Source organism: Pseudorca crassidens, chromosome 7, assembly GCF_039906515.1.
Source record: "Pseudorca crassidens isolate mPseCra1 chromosome 7, mPseCra1.hap1, whole genome shotgun sequence".
Taxonomy (NCBI): Eukaryota; Metazoa; Chordata; class Mammalia; order Artiodactyla; family Delphinidae; genus Pseudorca; species Pseudorca crassidens.
This window is the reverse complement of record NC_090302.1, coordinates 106379413-106393766: the sequence shown is the minus strand read 5'-3', so window position 1 is coordinate 106393766 and position 14354 is coordinate 106379413. Positions and strand designations below refer to the sequence as shown.

General features: G+C 35.7%; 1 protein-coding gene across 9 annotated transcripts in view; it reads right to left on the bottom strand.

Annotated features, from left to right (window-relative positions):
- Positions 1 to 14354, bottom strand: part of HMBOX1 (homeobox containing 1) — a 109401-nt gene that overhangs the window by 35617 nt on the left and 59430 nt on the right. For all 9 annotated transcript variants that reach the window (XM_067745285.1, XM_067745288.1, XM_067745286.1 and 6 more), the window contains exon 5: positions 13674 to 13827. In XM_067745285.1, the coding sequence (XP_067601386.1) occupies positions 13674 to 13827 (154 nt within the window). The remainder of the gene's footprint in view (positions 1 to 13673; positions 13828 to 14354) is intronic.

Sequence of the window (14354 nt, the reverse complement as noted above, 5' to 3'; positions counted from 1 at the left end):
CCCAGCTTCAGTGTCACCTCGGTGTTGTCTTCCCTCACACCACTCTCCTCTATCTCCTACTGTACCTGGTGCCTATCTCTTCTGAGTTTCTTTAAACCTGACTCTTCCACTAGACTGAGACCTACTAGAGCAAAACCTTATCTTTAAATATGCTTCAGCACTCGTGTAGTGATTGGCACACAGGTGATTAATGACTTTCTTTTGAGTAAAGAAAGGCTAAATAGACATTTATTGGCTGAGGTTTAGGAATACAGAAAATGGTAATTCTTCAGAAAATTCCACTTGAAGAAACCCAGAATTCTTTTTGAAAGTTCTTATTTGTTTAGTAGGAATATATTTGTTAAACACCTACTATGTGTGTCACGTACCACAGGTAGTACTTCACGTGCACCATTGTTCAGTATTTTTCTTATTTATGCATGTATGGCCTTTGTTGCTGCACACGGGCTTTCTCTAGTTGCGGGGAGCAGGGGCTACTCTTTGTTGCAGTGTGCGGGCTTCTCTTGTTGTGGAGCACAGGCTCTAGGCGTGTGGGCTTCAGTAGTTGTGGCTCATGGGCTCTAGAGCACAGGCTCAGTAGTTGTGGCGCATGGGCTTAGTTGCTCCATGGCATGTGCGATCTTCCCAGACCAGGGCTCGAACCTGTGTCCCCTGCATTGGCAGGTGGATTCTTAACCACTGCGCCACCAGGGAAGCCCCATTGTTCAGTATTAAATCACAGCACTCCTATAAGATAAGTTTGATTATTACTGTCATTTTATAGCAAGGAATTTGCCTACCGATACACAGCTAGTGAGTAAGACAGTTGAGACTAGCACCCCAGTCTTTGTAACTAAAAATTCTGTTCTTCCATAAATGACCCAGAATTGCCAAAGCAATCCTGAGGAAAAAGGACAAAGCAGGAGGCATAACCCTCCCAGACTTCAGACAGTACTACAAAGCTACAGTAATCAAAACAGCATAGTATTGGCACAAAAACAGACATATCGATCAATAAAACAGAATAGAGAGCCCAGAAATAAACCCACACACCTACAGTCAATTGATCTTCCACAGAGGAGGCAAGAATATACAATGGAGAAAAGACACTCTCTTCAGCAAGTGGTGCTGGGAAAGCTGGAGAGCTGTATGTAAATCAATGAAGTTAGAACACACCCTCACACCATACACAAAAATAAACTCAAAATGGCTTAAAGACTAAATATAAGACATGACAACACAGGAACTTCCCTGGTGGTCCAATGCAGGGGGCCCAGGTTTGATCCCTGGTCAGGGAACTAGATCCCACATGCTGCAACTAAAAAAGATCCCACAACTAAAGATCCTGCATGTCGCAACTAAAAAGATTCCACATGCCACAATGAAGATCTCACACGCAGCAATGAAGATCCAGCATGCTGCAACTAAGACCCGGCGCAGCCAAATAAATAAATCAATTAATTAAAAAAAGATATATTTAAAAAAGAGACATGACACCATAAAATTCTTAGAAGAGAACATTAGCAAAACATTTTTGGACATAAATTGTACCAATGTTTTCTTAGATCAGTCTCCCAAGGCAGTAGAAATAAAAGCAAAAATAAACAAATGGGACCTAATCAAACTTAAAAGCTTTTTTACAGCAAAGGAAACCATAAACAAAATGGAAAGACAACCTACGGACTGGAGAAAATATTTGCAAATGATGTGACCAACAAGGGCTTAATTTCCAAAATACACAAACAGCTCACACAACTCAGTAACAAAAAAACAAACAACCCAATTGAAAAATGGGCAGAAGACCTAAACATACATTCCTCCAAAGAAGACATACAGATGGCCAACAGGCACATGAAAAGATGCTCAACATCACTAATTATTAGAGAAATGCAAATCAAAACTACCAAGAGGTACCATACCATCTCACAACAGTCAGAATGGCCATCATCAAAAAGTCTACAAACAACAAATGCTGGAGACGGTGCGGAGAAAAGGGAACCCTCCTGCACTGTTGGTGGGAATGTAAACTGGTGCAGCTACTATGGAAAACAGTATGGAGGTTCCTTAGAAAACTAAAAATAGGGTTGCCATATGACCCTGTAATCCTACTCCTGGGTATACATCCAGAGAAAACTGATTCAAAAAGATACATGCGGGACTTCCCTGGCAGGCCAGTGGTTAAGACTTCACCTTCCAATGCAGGGGGTGCAGGTTCGATCCCTGGTTGGGGAGCTAAGATCTCACACACCTTGTGGCCAAAAAACCAGAACATAAAACAGAAGCAATACTGTAACAAATTCAATAAAGACTTAAAAGAAATAAAGTTTTTTTAAAAAAGATACATGCACCCCAACACCCCAATGTTCACTGCAGCACCATTTACAGTAGCCAAGCATGGAAACAACTTAAATGTCTATCGACAGATGAATGGATAAAGAAGATGTGGTACATATATACAATGGAATACTACTCATCCATAAAAAAGAATGAAATAATGCCATCTGCAGCAACCTGGATGGTCCTGGAGATTACCATATTAAGTGAAGTAAGTCAGACAGAGAAAGGCAAATACCATATGATATCACTTATATGTAGAATCTAAAATATGACACAAATGAACTTATCTACAAAACAGAAACAGACTCACAGAGAACAGACTTGTGGTTGCCAAGGGGGTGGAGAAGGGATGGATTAGGAGTTTGGACTAGCAGATGCAAACTAGTATATATAGAATGGATAAACAACAGGGTCCTGCTGTATAGCACAGGGAACTATATTTGGCATCCTGTGATAGACCATAATGGAAAAGAATATGAAAAGGAATATATGTATAGGTATAACTGAATCACTTTGCTGGACAACAGAAATTAACACTAGGTTGTAGATCAAGTACACCTCAATAAAATAATTTTTAAAAACAATCTGTGTTCTTAACCACTATATTATCAGAAACAAACAAAAAGAAAGACAAAAACTAACATAAAATGTGCAAACTATTCGACATTTAGGGCAAACCATTTATTTAAAAGTTTTATTGCTGCTCCCAATCTTTATCTTTGTATGTGTATTCCTTTTTCATTATTGTAATAATGCAATTTTTCTTCTATCGCTTAACATTATTTCATTCACGGTTTTCTTCGAATTTACACAGGCCACATCTGTTACTTTACCACTACATTCCATGTAATAACTTAGCAGCTTGCTAAAAAGCTATCATGGTTAAATGTAAAGAAGTTAAAAAAAATTCACTGAATTTCCTATGCAAAGTCACTATCTTGGTCATACACGTGGTCTCTGATCCCAGATATGAAAAAGATATTTTCTTTAGCTAGTCCACTCAATTCAGCAGCAACATAACGAAGAAGAAAATAAGATTTAAGTTTCTTTGCAGCTGTAAAATACTAAAGGAAGTTTTACTCTTAGAGATAAAATGAAAAATAGGAGAAGCAAATTTTTTTCTCAGCAGTGAGAAATGCTTTTAGTTTTTTCATTTTATAAGGAAAAAGGAAGTAATTCTCATTACCTAGACTGATAAAAGGTAGGTGAACAATGATTTCTTTGCATTTTCAGGTTGCAATACCCTTAAGGTATTTCATTACTATAAACAGAGAAATTGAGGGACCAAAGTACAAGCTGATTGCCAAACAAGGTGCCAAGATAAATAATGGGGAGATATATATATATATATATATATATATATGAATGACGTCCTAGATAACTGGTCTTCTCATAGAACTCAGTTATCATGGAGGTGATTTTGTTCTTTGAAGTTAGTCTATTCATTCATGTAGTTATACAAAGCACCAATTGTTTTTCAAAGATTTACTTCTAGGGTGAGAAGATTTTCCTAACAAAAGCCACAGTCTTAAAGGGAACAAAGCCTCCACACATAACAAGAAATTACTTAAAATCATACAGCAATGCAATTTTGAGAATTATAAGGGCCCTTAGAAATTATATAACATTTACTAATTCTTTGAAAAATAAATATTGATTAATTTGCTTTTTAAGTGAAATAGAAAAATACTTTATTCACTAAGTTTAAGAAAAACTAAAGCATATACTGAAGTTTACATTATGATCAACTAGGAAGCAATTAAGAAGAACAGAGGTGGGAGGGTAGGAAGCATACTTAAAAGAAAGTGTGAGAAGAAGAAAGAAAAACTGAATAGAAATTTTTCTGGCAAACTAAAGAACAGAAAGTGAGGAACCTTGAGGAAGATACAGAAAGGAGTTTAGCAGGGAAAAAGGAAGATTAAGAGGGCCTGAAAGAAATAAGAGATGAATAAAGAAACACAGACAAGAAGACAATTAAATGCAATAAGGACTTTCCTTTTATTCATCTTTGCATCCCAATTCTTAGCATACGGCCTAGCACATAGCAGACACTCAATAAATGTGTATCTAACAAAAAATAAAGAAGAGAAAGAATAGAAAAGATCAATATTATGCTTAAAAAAATTCTATGGTTCATATGGCTATGGGTTCAAAATAAGCAACTTAAACTCATTTCTTCTGGAGTTTAGCCAAGTTAATTAACTTCTTAGTTCTTGTTTTAAAAGACAAACTGTTTGAACTAGATGATCTTTAGGGTCTTTTCCTTATTCTCTGCAGAAATGTGACCAAATACAAGTAAATGAAATCAAGGGAAGGTTCTTAAATGTTGCTTAAACCGAATCAGTGGTCAGCAGATGCAATTTATATATTTTTGTACAACAGAGGTAAAATGGTCCCTTTATTGTTCACATGGCTCAAGCTGTCATTCAAAGAAACATCTGGATGGGTCTCAATCTCTCAGAAGAGCAATATTACAAAAGCATTTATAAGCATTTCTGCTCCAATATTTTTGTGGTTAGGTGTAATCTTACTGAAATGAGAAGAGTCTCTTACTCCATGGATTTCTGTATAGTATGAATGATACCAAATGATACTAGGACACTACACTACACAAAATAATACAGAAGGATACCGCTAAGGAGGAAAAGGTGATTATTTTTCCCTTTTACAAAGTAATAGGATTCTCTTCAAGAGATAAGAGCGCTTTTTTTAAAATGAGGGAAATTTTTACTAGTAGAACAAGCAGTTATTTCTCCATTTTTACGGTAATTAGGAAACTGTCTAAAACTATATAAAGCAAAACAAGATAAAAACATTAAAAGAAAATGTGGCTTCATGACTTAAGAAAGATGAAGTGGAGAATACATCCTGTGTAAAAAAATTTTTAAATCGCACAGTAGTAATTAAAGGTAATAAAACAATAATGGGAAGTGGCGCCATGAAACTAGGGAAGGTTAATACCATTTGAGACTACTATACAAGAACACAGAAGAAACATCTTCCAGAGCCACTTCAAGGTTGAACCTATGCGACTCTGTCTTTATTTTAGTTACACATACAAATGTGTACACCATATATCATCAAAATTCATCATATTTCAGAGTCAGAAGACTAGGAAAAGGAATGTTCCCTGCAGGTCAGGGTTTTGATGACTGGCAAAATACTAGCAAGCTTGCATTGCAGTTTCTGAACCACACCCAGTCTGCAGTTAAATATAGAATTTAGTTTCTGGAACTATTGGTCTTCTTAACCTTCACAGTCCAAGTACTCACTGAAAAATTGAAAGTTAAACAGAGAAAGGAAAGAGACTGAAACCAAAATCCAAGTACTAATAAACTGTCCTGGGAAGAATTCCAAAATGTGGTAAATACCAAGAGAATTAAATTACAGAAACCTCAAGCAAAATTCTGGAAACACACTTTACAAACAGATTTGTCTCTTCTATGCTGATTCTCCCAGGATGTACAACAGACTTATATAAAATGCATTTGTGTTCTAGACCCAGGTCTCTAATTCAGATTACACATTCAGACTGTATATAACATGTCAGGTTAATAGCAGTGACACCAAATTTAGAGCTATGATTTAATTTTGGTTCATTATAGTATTGTGGTTGTGAAGTTATTTTTGTTGATAAAGAGTAACTTTTATCCTAAGAAACTATTTTTAGATGCTTAAATTTTGGGGGAAGAGAAACCCTTAAGCTGAAATTTTTAATACTGATTCTTTGCTGGGGAGAATAATTAGGGTTAATTTTTTCGAGTTGTTTTGGAGATTGACAAAGGTTAAAACAACAACAACAAAAATGTTTTCCTTATAATTTCAGAAGGTTCTGGGCTTTAGAAATGATTTTGTTTTATAATAGCTCACTGAAGATGAACATGAAAAGAATCTAAGAGGAACAAAATACAAATTATAGGTGTGCTGTTTCCATAAAAAACAAAACAAAACCATGAAATAGTTTTAATTACAAACACACACAGCGATACTCATTTTGCCTTCATTTTCCTGGACACTCCCAGATACAGACTCATCATTCAGCTACTCTGATGAAAAATAACGGCAATAAGTAACCTATATACAGAGACCTGGTTCCAAAGTGGGTACTCTTAAGCATTATACTCTATTGCTTCTATATGTCACAGGGTGCTCTTATTTAATCCTGTATCTAGTCAAAGCCTTCTTCAAGTTGTTGCTTCTCTTTCAATCTTGCTTAATTGGGCTGAAAAACCTATATATGGCGATTCGAAGGTTTCTTTCATCTTTCTCCCTTGAGACCAGAATAGGTACAATAGCCAGGTCTCACGCTTTTGTGTCCTGGTCAAATATCCAAACACTCCAAAGACATACCTGTCTCCAAAGCTGAAAAAATACCCAGTCCGAACGGCAGAAAGGTTAAAAAGGAAAGAGTACATCAGAAGCTTTGATTTTAGGCCATAAGGTCTCCACAACTTCTGACCATAAACTCTAAAGACTATCCAGTTCTGCTAGGTTCATCATCATCCTTTACTTCTTCACCCTTAAATGTATCCCTTCGCTCCATCCCTAGCACTTTGCCTCATACCTAGTAAGTACTTTATTGAATGAACAAAGGAACGGTTAGGTTTGCTGAATAAAAATCACATTTGAGTCTTACATTATATTATTTGTACATGCAGGTATTTCAGACATACAATATAGATGTCGCTCCTTCCCCTTGTGAATATGTAAACTACTTGAGTTTAGCCTAGCTCAGTGCTAGCACATAACAGATGCTCTATAAATAAATGATTGAATGAATAAATTAGTCAATTATCTAATTCTATTTTGCCCATTAAAATCTAGTCAAGTCCCCTTTAAATAATAACAACAAAAATCTTTATGGAAAATTTCAAAACTACACAAATATACTATACCCATGAACCCCCATGTACCTATTATCCAGCTTCAACCATTATCAATCATTTTTCCATTTTTGTTTTATCTTTCCCTCTTTACAATCTCCATATGTTCTTAAGCAAATAGGTGGTTACATCACATGTTAATCTAGTGGCATCAGACGTCAGAGTTAATAAGGGTCAAGTCCATACATTAAAAACAGTGTACACCCAAATAAAAATATACCCCTCTTAGTTAATAAGGAAAACTCAAATCCATGGTTAGCTCTGTCTAAAGGTCGACATGTGGCTGGGCCACTTATTAGCTTTGTGGTCCTGGGAAGGTATTCAACCTCTTAGAGCCTTGGCTGCCTCATTAGAAAAAGAAGAAACCAGGACTGTTATGAGGCTTAAATGTGGAGGATAAATATATGTGGAACTCCCAATACTGTACTAAATAACTGTTTCTTTAAAAAAACAGCTATACTGAGATAAAATTCACATACCCCCAAATTCACCCATTTATAATTCAATAGCTTTTAGCATATTCAGAGTTGTGTGAAAATTATCACAATTTTAGAAATTTCTATCACCCCCAAAAAGAAACCCAACACTCCTTAGCCTTCATCCTCCCCTACAATATCCCTAACCTCCCCAGCCCTAGACACCACATATCTACGTTCTGTCTCTCTATAGGTTTACTTAAACTGGATATTTCATATAAAGGGAATCATACAGTATTGTCCTTTGTGACAATAAATGTTTCTGGAACTAGATATTTTAAAAGTCAAATATGTGGTACAGACAATGCAATGAGGTCAGAGAAGTGGAAAAGGCCAAAAAAGGGGGATCGATATATATCTATCTATCTACTGTAAGCCAGGCAGGCACCACTAAGTTATGTGCTAGGAAATATTACTGAAGTGCTTTGGGGATGGTAAGGGGCAGGAAAATAGTATGTGTGTGTTACATGCAAACAGGTGGGTAGTTAGTGAAATTTTCCTGAGTCCTTCACTTTCGTCATTTAAATAGAAAGAAAGATCATCATGAGACTGAGGATGGAGAGTTTGCAGAGAGAACAAAGTGTGAAATAATTATTTAGGAGAGTGGGAAAGAATGAACCAGGAAGGTATAGTATGATTGTCTGGCAGAATTAAAGACTCACTTGAGGTTCATGGTCATGAATTTAAAATGAGATCAGTCAGAAGGGTTTTAAGTTTTTCTGGAGCCATATTTAGCTGCAAAAACATGAACACAGCATAAGCAAAAATGTAGAAACAGAAGAGATGAATTTAAACAGGGTATATTCTTACTCATGGCTTTAACTACACCTACTATATTGACGACTCCTAAATCTTCATTTCTAGAGCCACTGAAACCTCCTAGCACAGAAATCTTGAGGTGATTTCACAGTCAAAGCTCTAAGTGAAAGGAATTTAGGTAGAAAGGGAACATTTGTTCAATACTGTTTATGAGAAAGGCATTCTACTATGTGCTTTACATATATTATCTCACGTAACTCTCGTAACTCTTCTCATAATAACCAACTTCATTTTACAGAAAACTGAAATTCCTAAAGATTAATATAAGGTGAAACTGGGACTAAACCCTAAGTCTCTATGACTCTGACTTTTCACTCTATCATAGTACTTAACTCTTCTTTTTATAAATACAGTAATTGGGGTTAAGAGGTATTAAATGATTTGCCCAAAGTCAAACCATTTTCTAATGGTACAGATGTTGTCTCCCAGATGAATGCTCTTTGACCATCACCATTGCTAAACTCTCTTTTACACTTCCTGCTCTGTCATCTCTATGTTCAATCTGTGACTAGCTTAGGTTGTTCTTTTCTTCAAATTTTTTCTGATATCTATTATCTTCTATCCACTTTCTTGCCCTTTGCTTTAATATTATAGCTTGGGCCCTCATCACTGATGCACAGATTACCCTAACAGCCTCCATCTATCCCTCCTCAACCCATTTACATATAAGCTAGTCACTTCTTTTCTCTGAGGCTCTTATATATAAACTATAAATAATAAGATATCCACAGTACAGAATCGTGAAGATTAAATAAGCTCACTTATCATATAGAATAATTATCAATAAGATTAATAATTATACACTGTAAAATCCTACTGAAATGTAAACTATTTTTATCTTAAGATATATGAGGGCAGACACTACAACTTACATTTATTTTACCTCGGCTTTAGGCATCTGGTATAAGTTCAAATGCATACTTAGCTGGCTGATTTCTTGCCGATCTTCCATACCCCTACTAACGTTATCTAACAGACTAATCTGATCAGGTGCAATCTCCTTTATGATAAAGCCTGAACACCAAAGCTATGGTATAATTAAGCATGGTCTTATTAATTATAGAGTGCATAGTATGACTAAGTCCTGTATAATCAAAGTAGAGATGCTCCTGATGAAAAACCCTATCTTCCGCCACAGAGAATCTCCTACTCATACTATCCTTTCTATGACTGTCTAACTGGTGAACTCCTATCCATCATCCATCAAAATGCAGCCAAAATGTCACCACTTTGGTAAAGTCTTCCTGACTCTCTCCTCTGCTTGCCGGCATCTCATATGATCCCATAAATTTAATTACCCATTTTCATAATAGCATTCATTCCCCAGTTCTATAATTGCTTATATCATAGTACCTCCCCAAGTTTGTGAGGAAATATATTTCTGGGCAACTAAAGAGTTAATGAGAGGAAAGTTCTTCTTTATAGAAGAAGAACTCGAGCTTATCAGTGCAGAAGAAGTAAAAAAAATTGGAATATAACCATTTTGCAAACCTCTTATGAAGAAAGTGACTAGGAAAAAATCATCAATGGATACAAAACAGTGGTTCTCAATCCTGAGTGCCCTTCAGAATCACTTGGGAGCTTTCTAAATATACCTCTGCCTAGGTCCCCCACCCAGAGATTACAATTCAGTTGGTCAGGGGTACAGTCTCACTGGTGTTTTTTAAAGCTCCCAGATGATCCTAATATGCAGCCAAGGTTAAGAATCACTGCCCTAAACTATGCTGTATATGGGGACCTTTCTAATAAGTGGATCAGGATGATAGCGCTGAATCTACTGATTAACCTTATAGTTACTAAAAATGGGAGACAACCAGACATTATGCATCTCCTTATACAATGTAATAGGAAGAACAAAGTACCAGTTATGTGCCAAAAAATTGAACCAGAATCTAATCAGGGCTCTAGATCTAACTATCAGTCTACAGAAAATATGGGGTCATGTAATGAGACAGTAAGAGGATGTAACTGGCCAAATCTAAAATGTGGGAAAATCAACAGGACAAAATATCATGGTCTCTTTAACAAATAAACAGCATGGAAAACGTGTCTGTGTATGTGTGTTTACGTATGTATAAGAAACTGTTAAAATTAAGCGACTCAAGAGACCAAATGTCATGTGTAAAAATACATGTTTAATGAACAGGTGAATGAATGAATGAATGCTAATTAGAGAGAAAAGACCCATCATTATAAACAATGAATTATTAAATCTTGTACTCTGAAAAGCAGGGCCAGATGTGGAAAAGGATGCAGAAGCACAATACTTTTGTTACGTGAATTAGTGAAATATTTATCTGTTTCTGTCATGGTCACATAGGACATTTTCTAAAATATTTCAATGTACTTAATGTTTGCTTTTTAATTTATATTTGTATTTCCTTAAAATTTTGAGTAAAGAGAAAAATAGAAACAAATCATTATGGGTCAAATATAACCACTGTTTTTCTATTGGGGATGAGCTACAGTTGTTCTGTATTAGAGCTGTCTGACAAAATTTTCTGTGATGATAGAAATGTTACATATCTGTGTTGTCTAAAACTATAGTCAGTAACCATATATGACTACTGGGCGCTTGAAATGTGGCTAGTGTGACTGAGGAACTGAATTTTAAATTTTTAAAAATTTATATAATTTAAATCTAAATAGCCACAGGTGGCCATGATCAGACAGCACAGTTCTAGATGACTATAGCTCTCCTTTCTATCTGCAATATTTTCCCCCTTCCTTTTGACCTAATTAAATCACCACATCCTCTCTTAATCAATGCAAGATCTTGAAGCACAATGTACCTTTCCTTTCCTACATGTATTACAATTGCAATTTTACCTTGATTTGTATGACTGTTTCATTAACTTCTGTTTCTCCAACCTGACTCTTTAGGAGGGAGTTTGCAATGTTCACTATTGTACTGCTGTCACTACAGTGACAATCAAATATTTATTAAGTAAATGTTACTATTAGATAACATCATGTAGTTAAGTTTTTGTGATATATGAAGGCTTTACATTTCTCCTAGTTCCATGTGATTTGATCCAAAATTTAGAGCATCCTTTAACACGCACATAATATACATACAAAGTGGAGAGAACCATACTATGAACCCCCAGGTAAACATCACCTAACTATAGAAATCAGTAATTTACTGATACCACTCGTTTTATACACACCCTTGCCCCTGCCTTTACGCCTTGTGTTATTCTGAGGTAAATCCCAGATATCACTTCATCATATTATTATACATTTTAATACATGTTTCTAAAAGACAAGAACTCTAATTTTTATAAATGTAGTACCGTTTACATATAAGTGACCATTATCGTAACTGAAACAAGAATCACTATTTATCCAGTGTTCAAATTTCTTCAACTGTCTGAAGATTTAAAAAAAAATAAACACTTGAAGAAACTGAGTTATTATTCTTAGGGTCTCTCACACCATGAATCTGGTTGACTTAAACCCCTGTGGTGTTAACAGAATTTTGTTCCATATTTCCTAAAAACCTGGAGTTGGATCTAGAAATTCGATTTGATTCAGCTTCAATTTTGTTAGAAAGAATACTCTGTAGGTGGTGTCTTAACATCCTCTAAGTACATAATACCTCCTTGTATATCTTTATGGGATGTTAGCAGCTATCAATGATTATTGTCTGATAATAATGATAGTCTAATCATCTTTTTTCCATTTATTAGTTGGAATTCTTCCTCAGGGAAAAACTACCTGGTTAATCGAAGTTTATATGTGCAGAACAAGTTATATTTTAGAGATAAGGAAGCTAAAGCTCAGAATTTCTGACCTGAACAAAGTCCCACAGCTGGTTAATAGCAAAGCCAAAATCAGGCTTCAGGTCTTCTGACTCTGAGCCAAATGCTCTTTTCAGTATACCATTCGATTGGTCAGATTAGATAATAGGAAAAAAAATGTGAAACTGGCTCAGTATAAATATGTACATGATTAGAATTTAAATCTAGTTTTAAACATTCAATTCCACTCTTTTCTATTATTTAAATTATTGAGAAATCACAATATGAAAAAGTTCAATTGTTTTCACCTCTGCCTAATATATTCTTTTTCTCTACATTTTAATCTTAGGAAGTAAATACTTTTCTAATAGAAAATTACTACCTTATTGCATATAAACTCCATCAAACCAAGATTCTGTAAACATTACTTACAGGTAGGAGACTAAAAGGATAATTATACTATAGGATCCACCCTAAATATATTGAACATTTCATAACCATATTTAATTAACTTATATGATTTCCAATAGGAAAAACTGAAGCTAAGGTCAAATTCAAGTTTAAAAAGTACTGAGTACCGGGACTTCCCTGGTGGCATAGTGGTTAAAAATCCGCCTGCCAATGCAGGGGATACAGGTTTGATCCCTGGTCCAGGAAGATCTCACATGCCGCAGAGCAACTAAGCCCGTGCGCCACAACTACTGAGCCTGTGCTCTAGAACCGTCGAGCCACAACTACTGAGCTTGCGTGCTGCAACTACTGAAGCCCTCGCGCCTAGAGCCCATGCTCCCCAATAAGAGACCCACTGCAATGAGAAGCCCGCGCACCACAATGAAGAATAGCCCCTGCTCGTCGCAACCAGAGAAAGCCTGCGTGCGGCAACCAAGACCCAATGCAGACAAAAAAATAACTCAATTAATTTTTTTTTTAAACTGTAAAAAAAAAAAAAACTTAAAATAAAAAAAAGCACCACTATGGATCAGGTACCGGTGCTAGAGTCAGAGGATATGAAATCAAAGTCAAAAACATGTACTTCTAACCTCTGGGACTAAGCTCATCTAGGCTATACTCCTTATCAAAGAAAGTTAAGTCTCAGTGGCCTCCTACACAATTATTTAATATTTTTTATGAAAATAAGACTTCAAAGAGTCTTTCTAAAACATAATACAAAGATCTAAACTCAAAAAAATTATTCTAAAGTTTCTTAAATTACTGAGGACAAAAATTATATTGATAGATACTAACTCTGGTTTTATGAATTCTCAATGGTAAGATCATTTTATTTCAATAATACAGCACTTATAGTACTCCAAAATACTTTTAGAGATAAAACCTAGATCTCAAATTACTTGTTTGAAATGAAAAGTGTCCAAATCTATCCTAAGTTTCTCTTTCCTAAGTTTGGGAGATTGCTCCTAGGAAAAGGAGACATGTACCTTTCCATGACAGCCAGGCACTCCTTTCTCCAGGTAAATCGACTCCCTCGTCGCAGTCGGAAGGTGCCAGATGTAGCTGAGACTGGGGGAGGCGTTTGTCTCCATTCCGGGTCCTCTATTGGAATGGGCGCGGGTCTCATACTTAGTGTAGCTCCTGAAATAAATGAGACTTTTTTGGGCAAATATCTTGCAATTTACTAAAACCAATATGACAAATATATCATGAAATCAACAATAAACTTGTGCCCCTTCACTGGAAATTGCAGGCCCAATACTTTTGGTATTTATATTTTAAAAACATTATTTGACCAAAATAAAAATCCAAGGAGACAAAAACTCTTCCTTAAAAAGTCCATCTATTTTACTTTACTTTGCTTATTTTATTTTATTTTGCCACGCTGCGTGGCTTGCAGGATCCTAGTTCCCCGACCAGGGATTGAATCTATGCTCTCAGCAGTGAAAGTGCAGTGTCCTAACCACTGCACTGCCAGGGAACTCCCCCATTATTATTTTATATGTCATTTTTTTCAGTTAGTCATTTGTCTTTTATCTTTGTTTATGTCAATTTTTGAAACAAAGCTCAAAATCTGTCTCTTCAGGGGAATAAGGACATACGGTCTTTGGCCCAGTGACAACCCTTAATCAGAGTATCTTCCTCTGAAAAATTTCTCTTGAAATTCC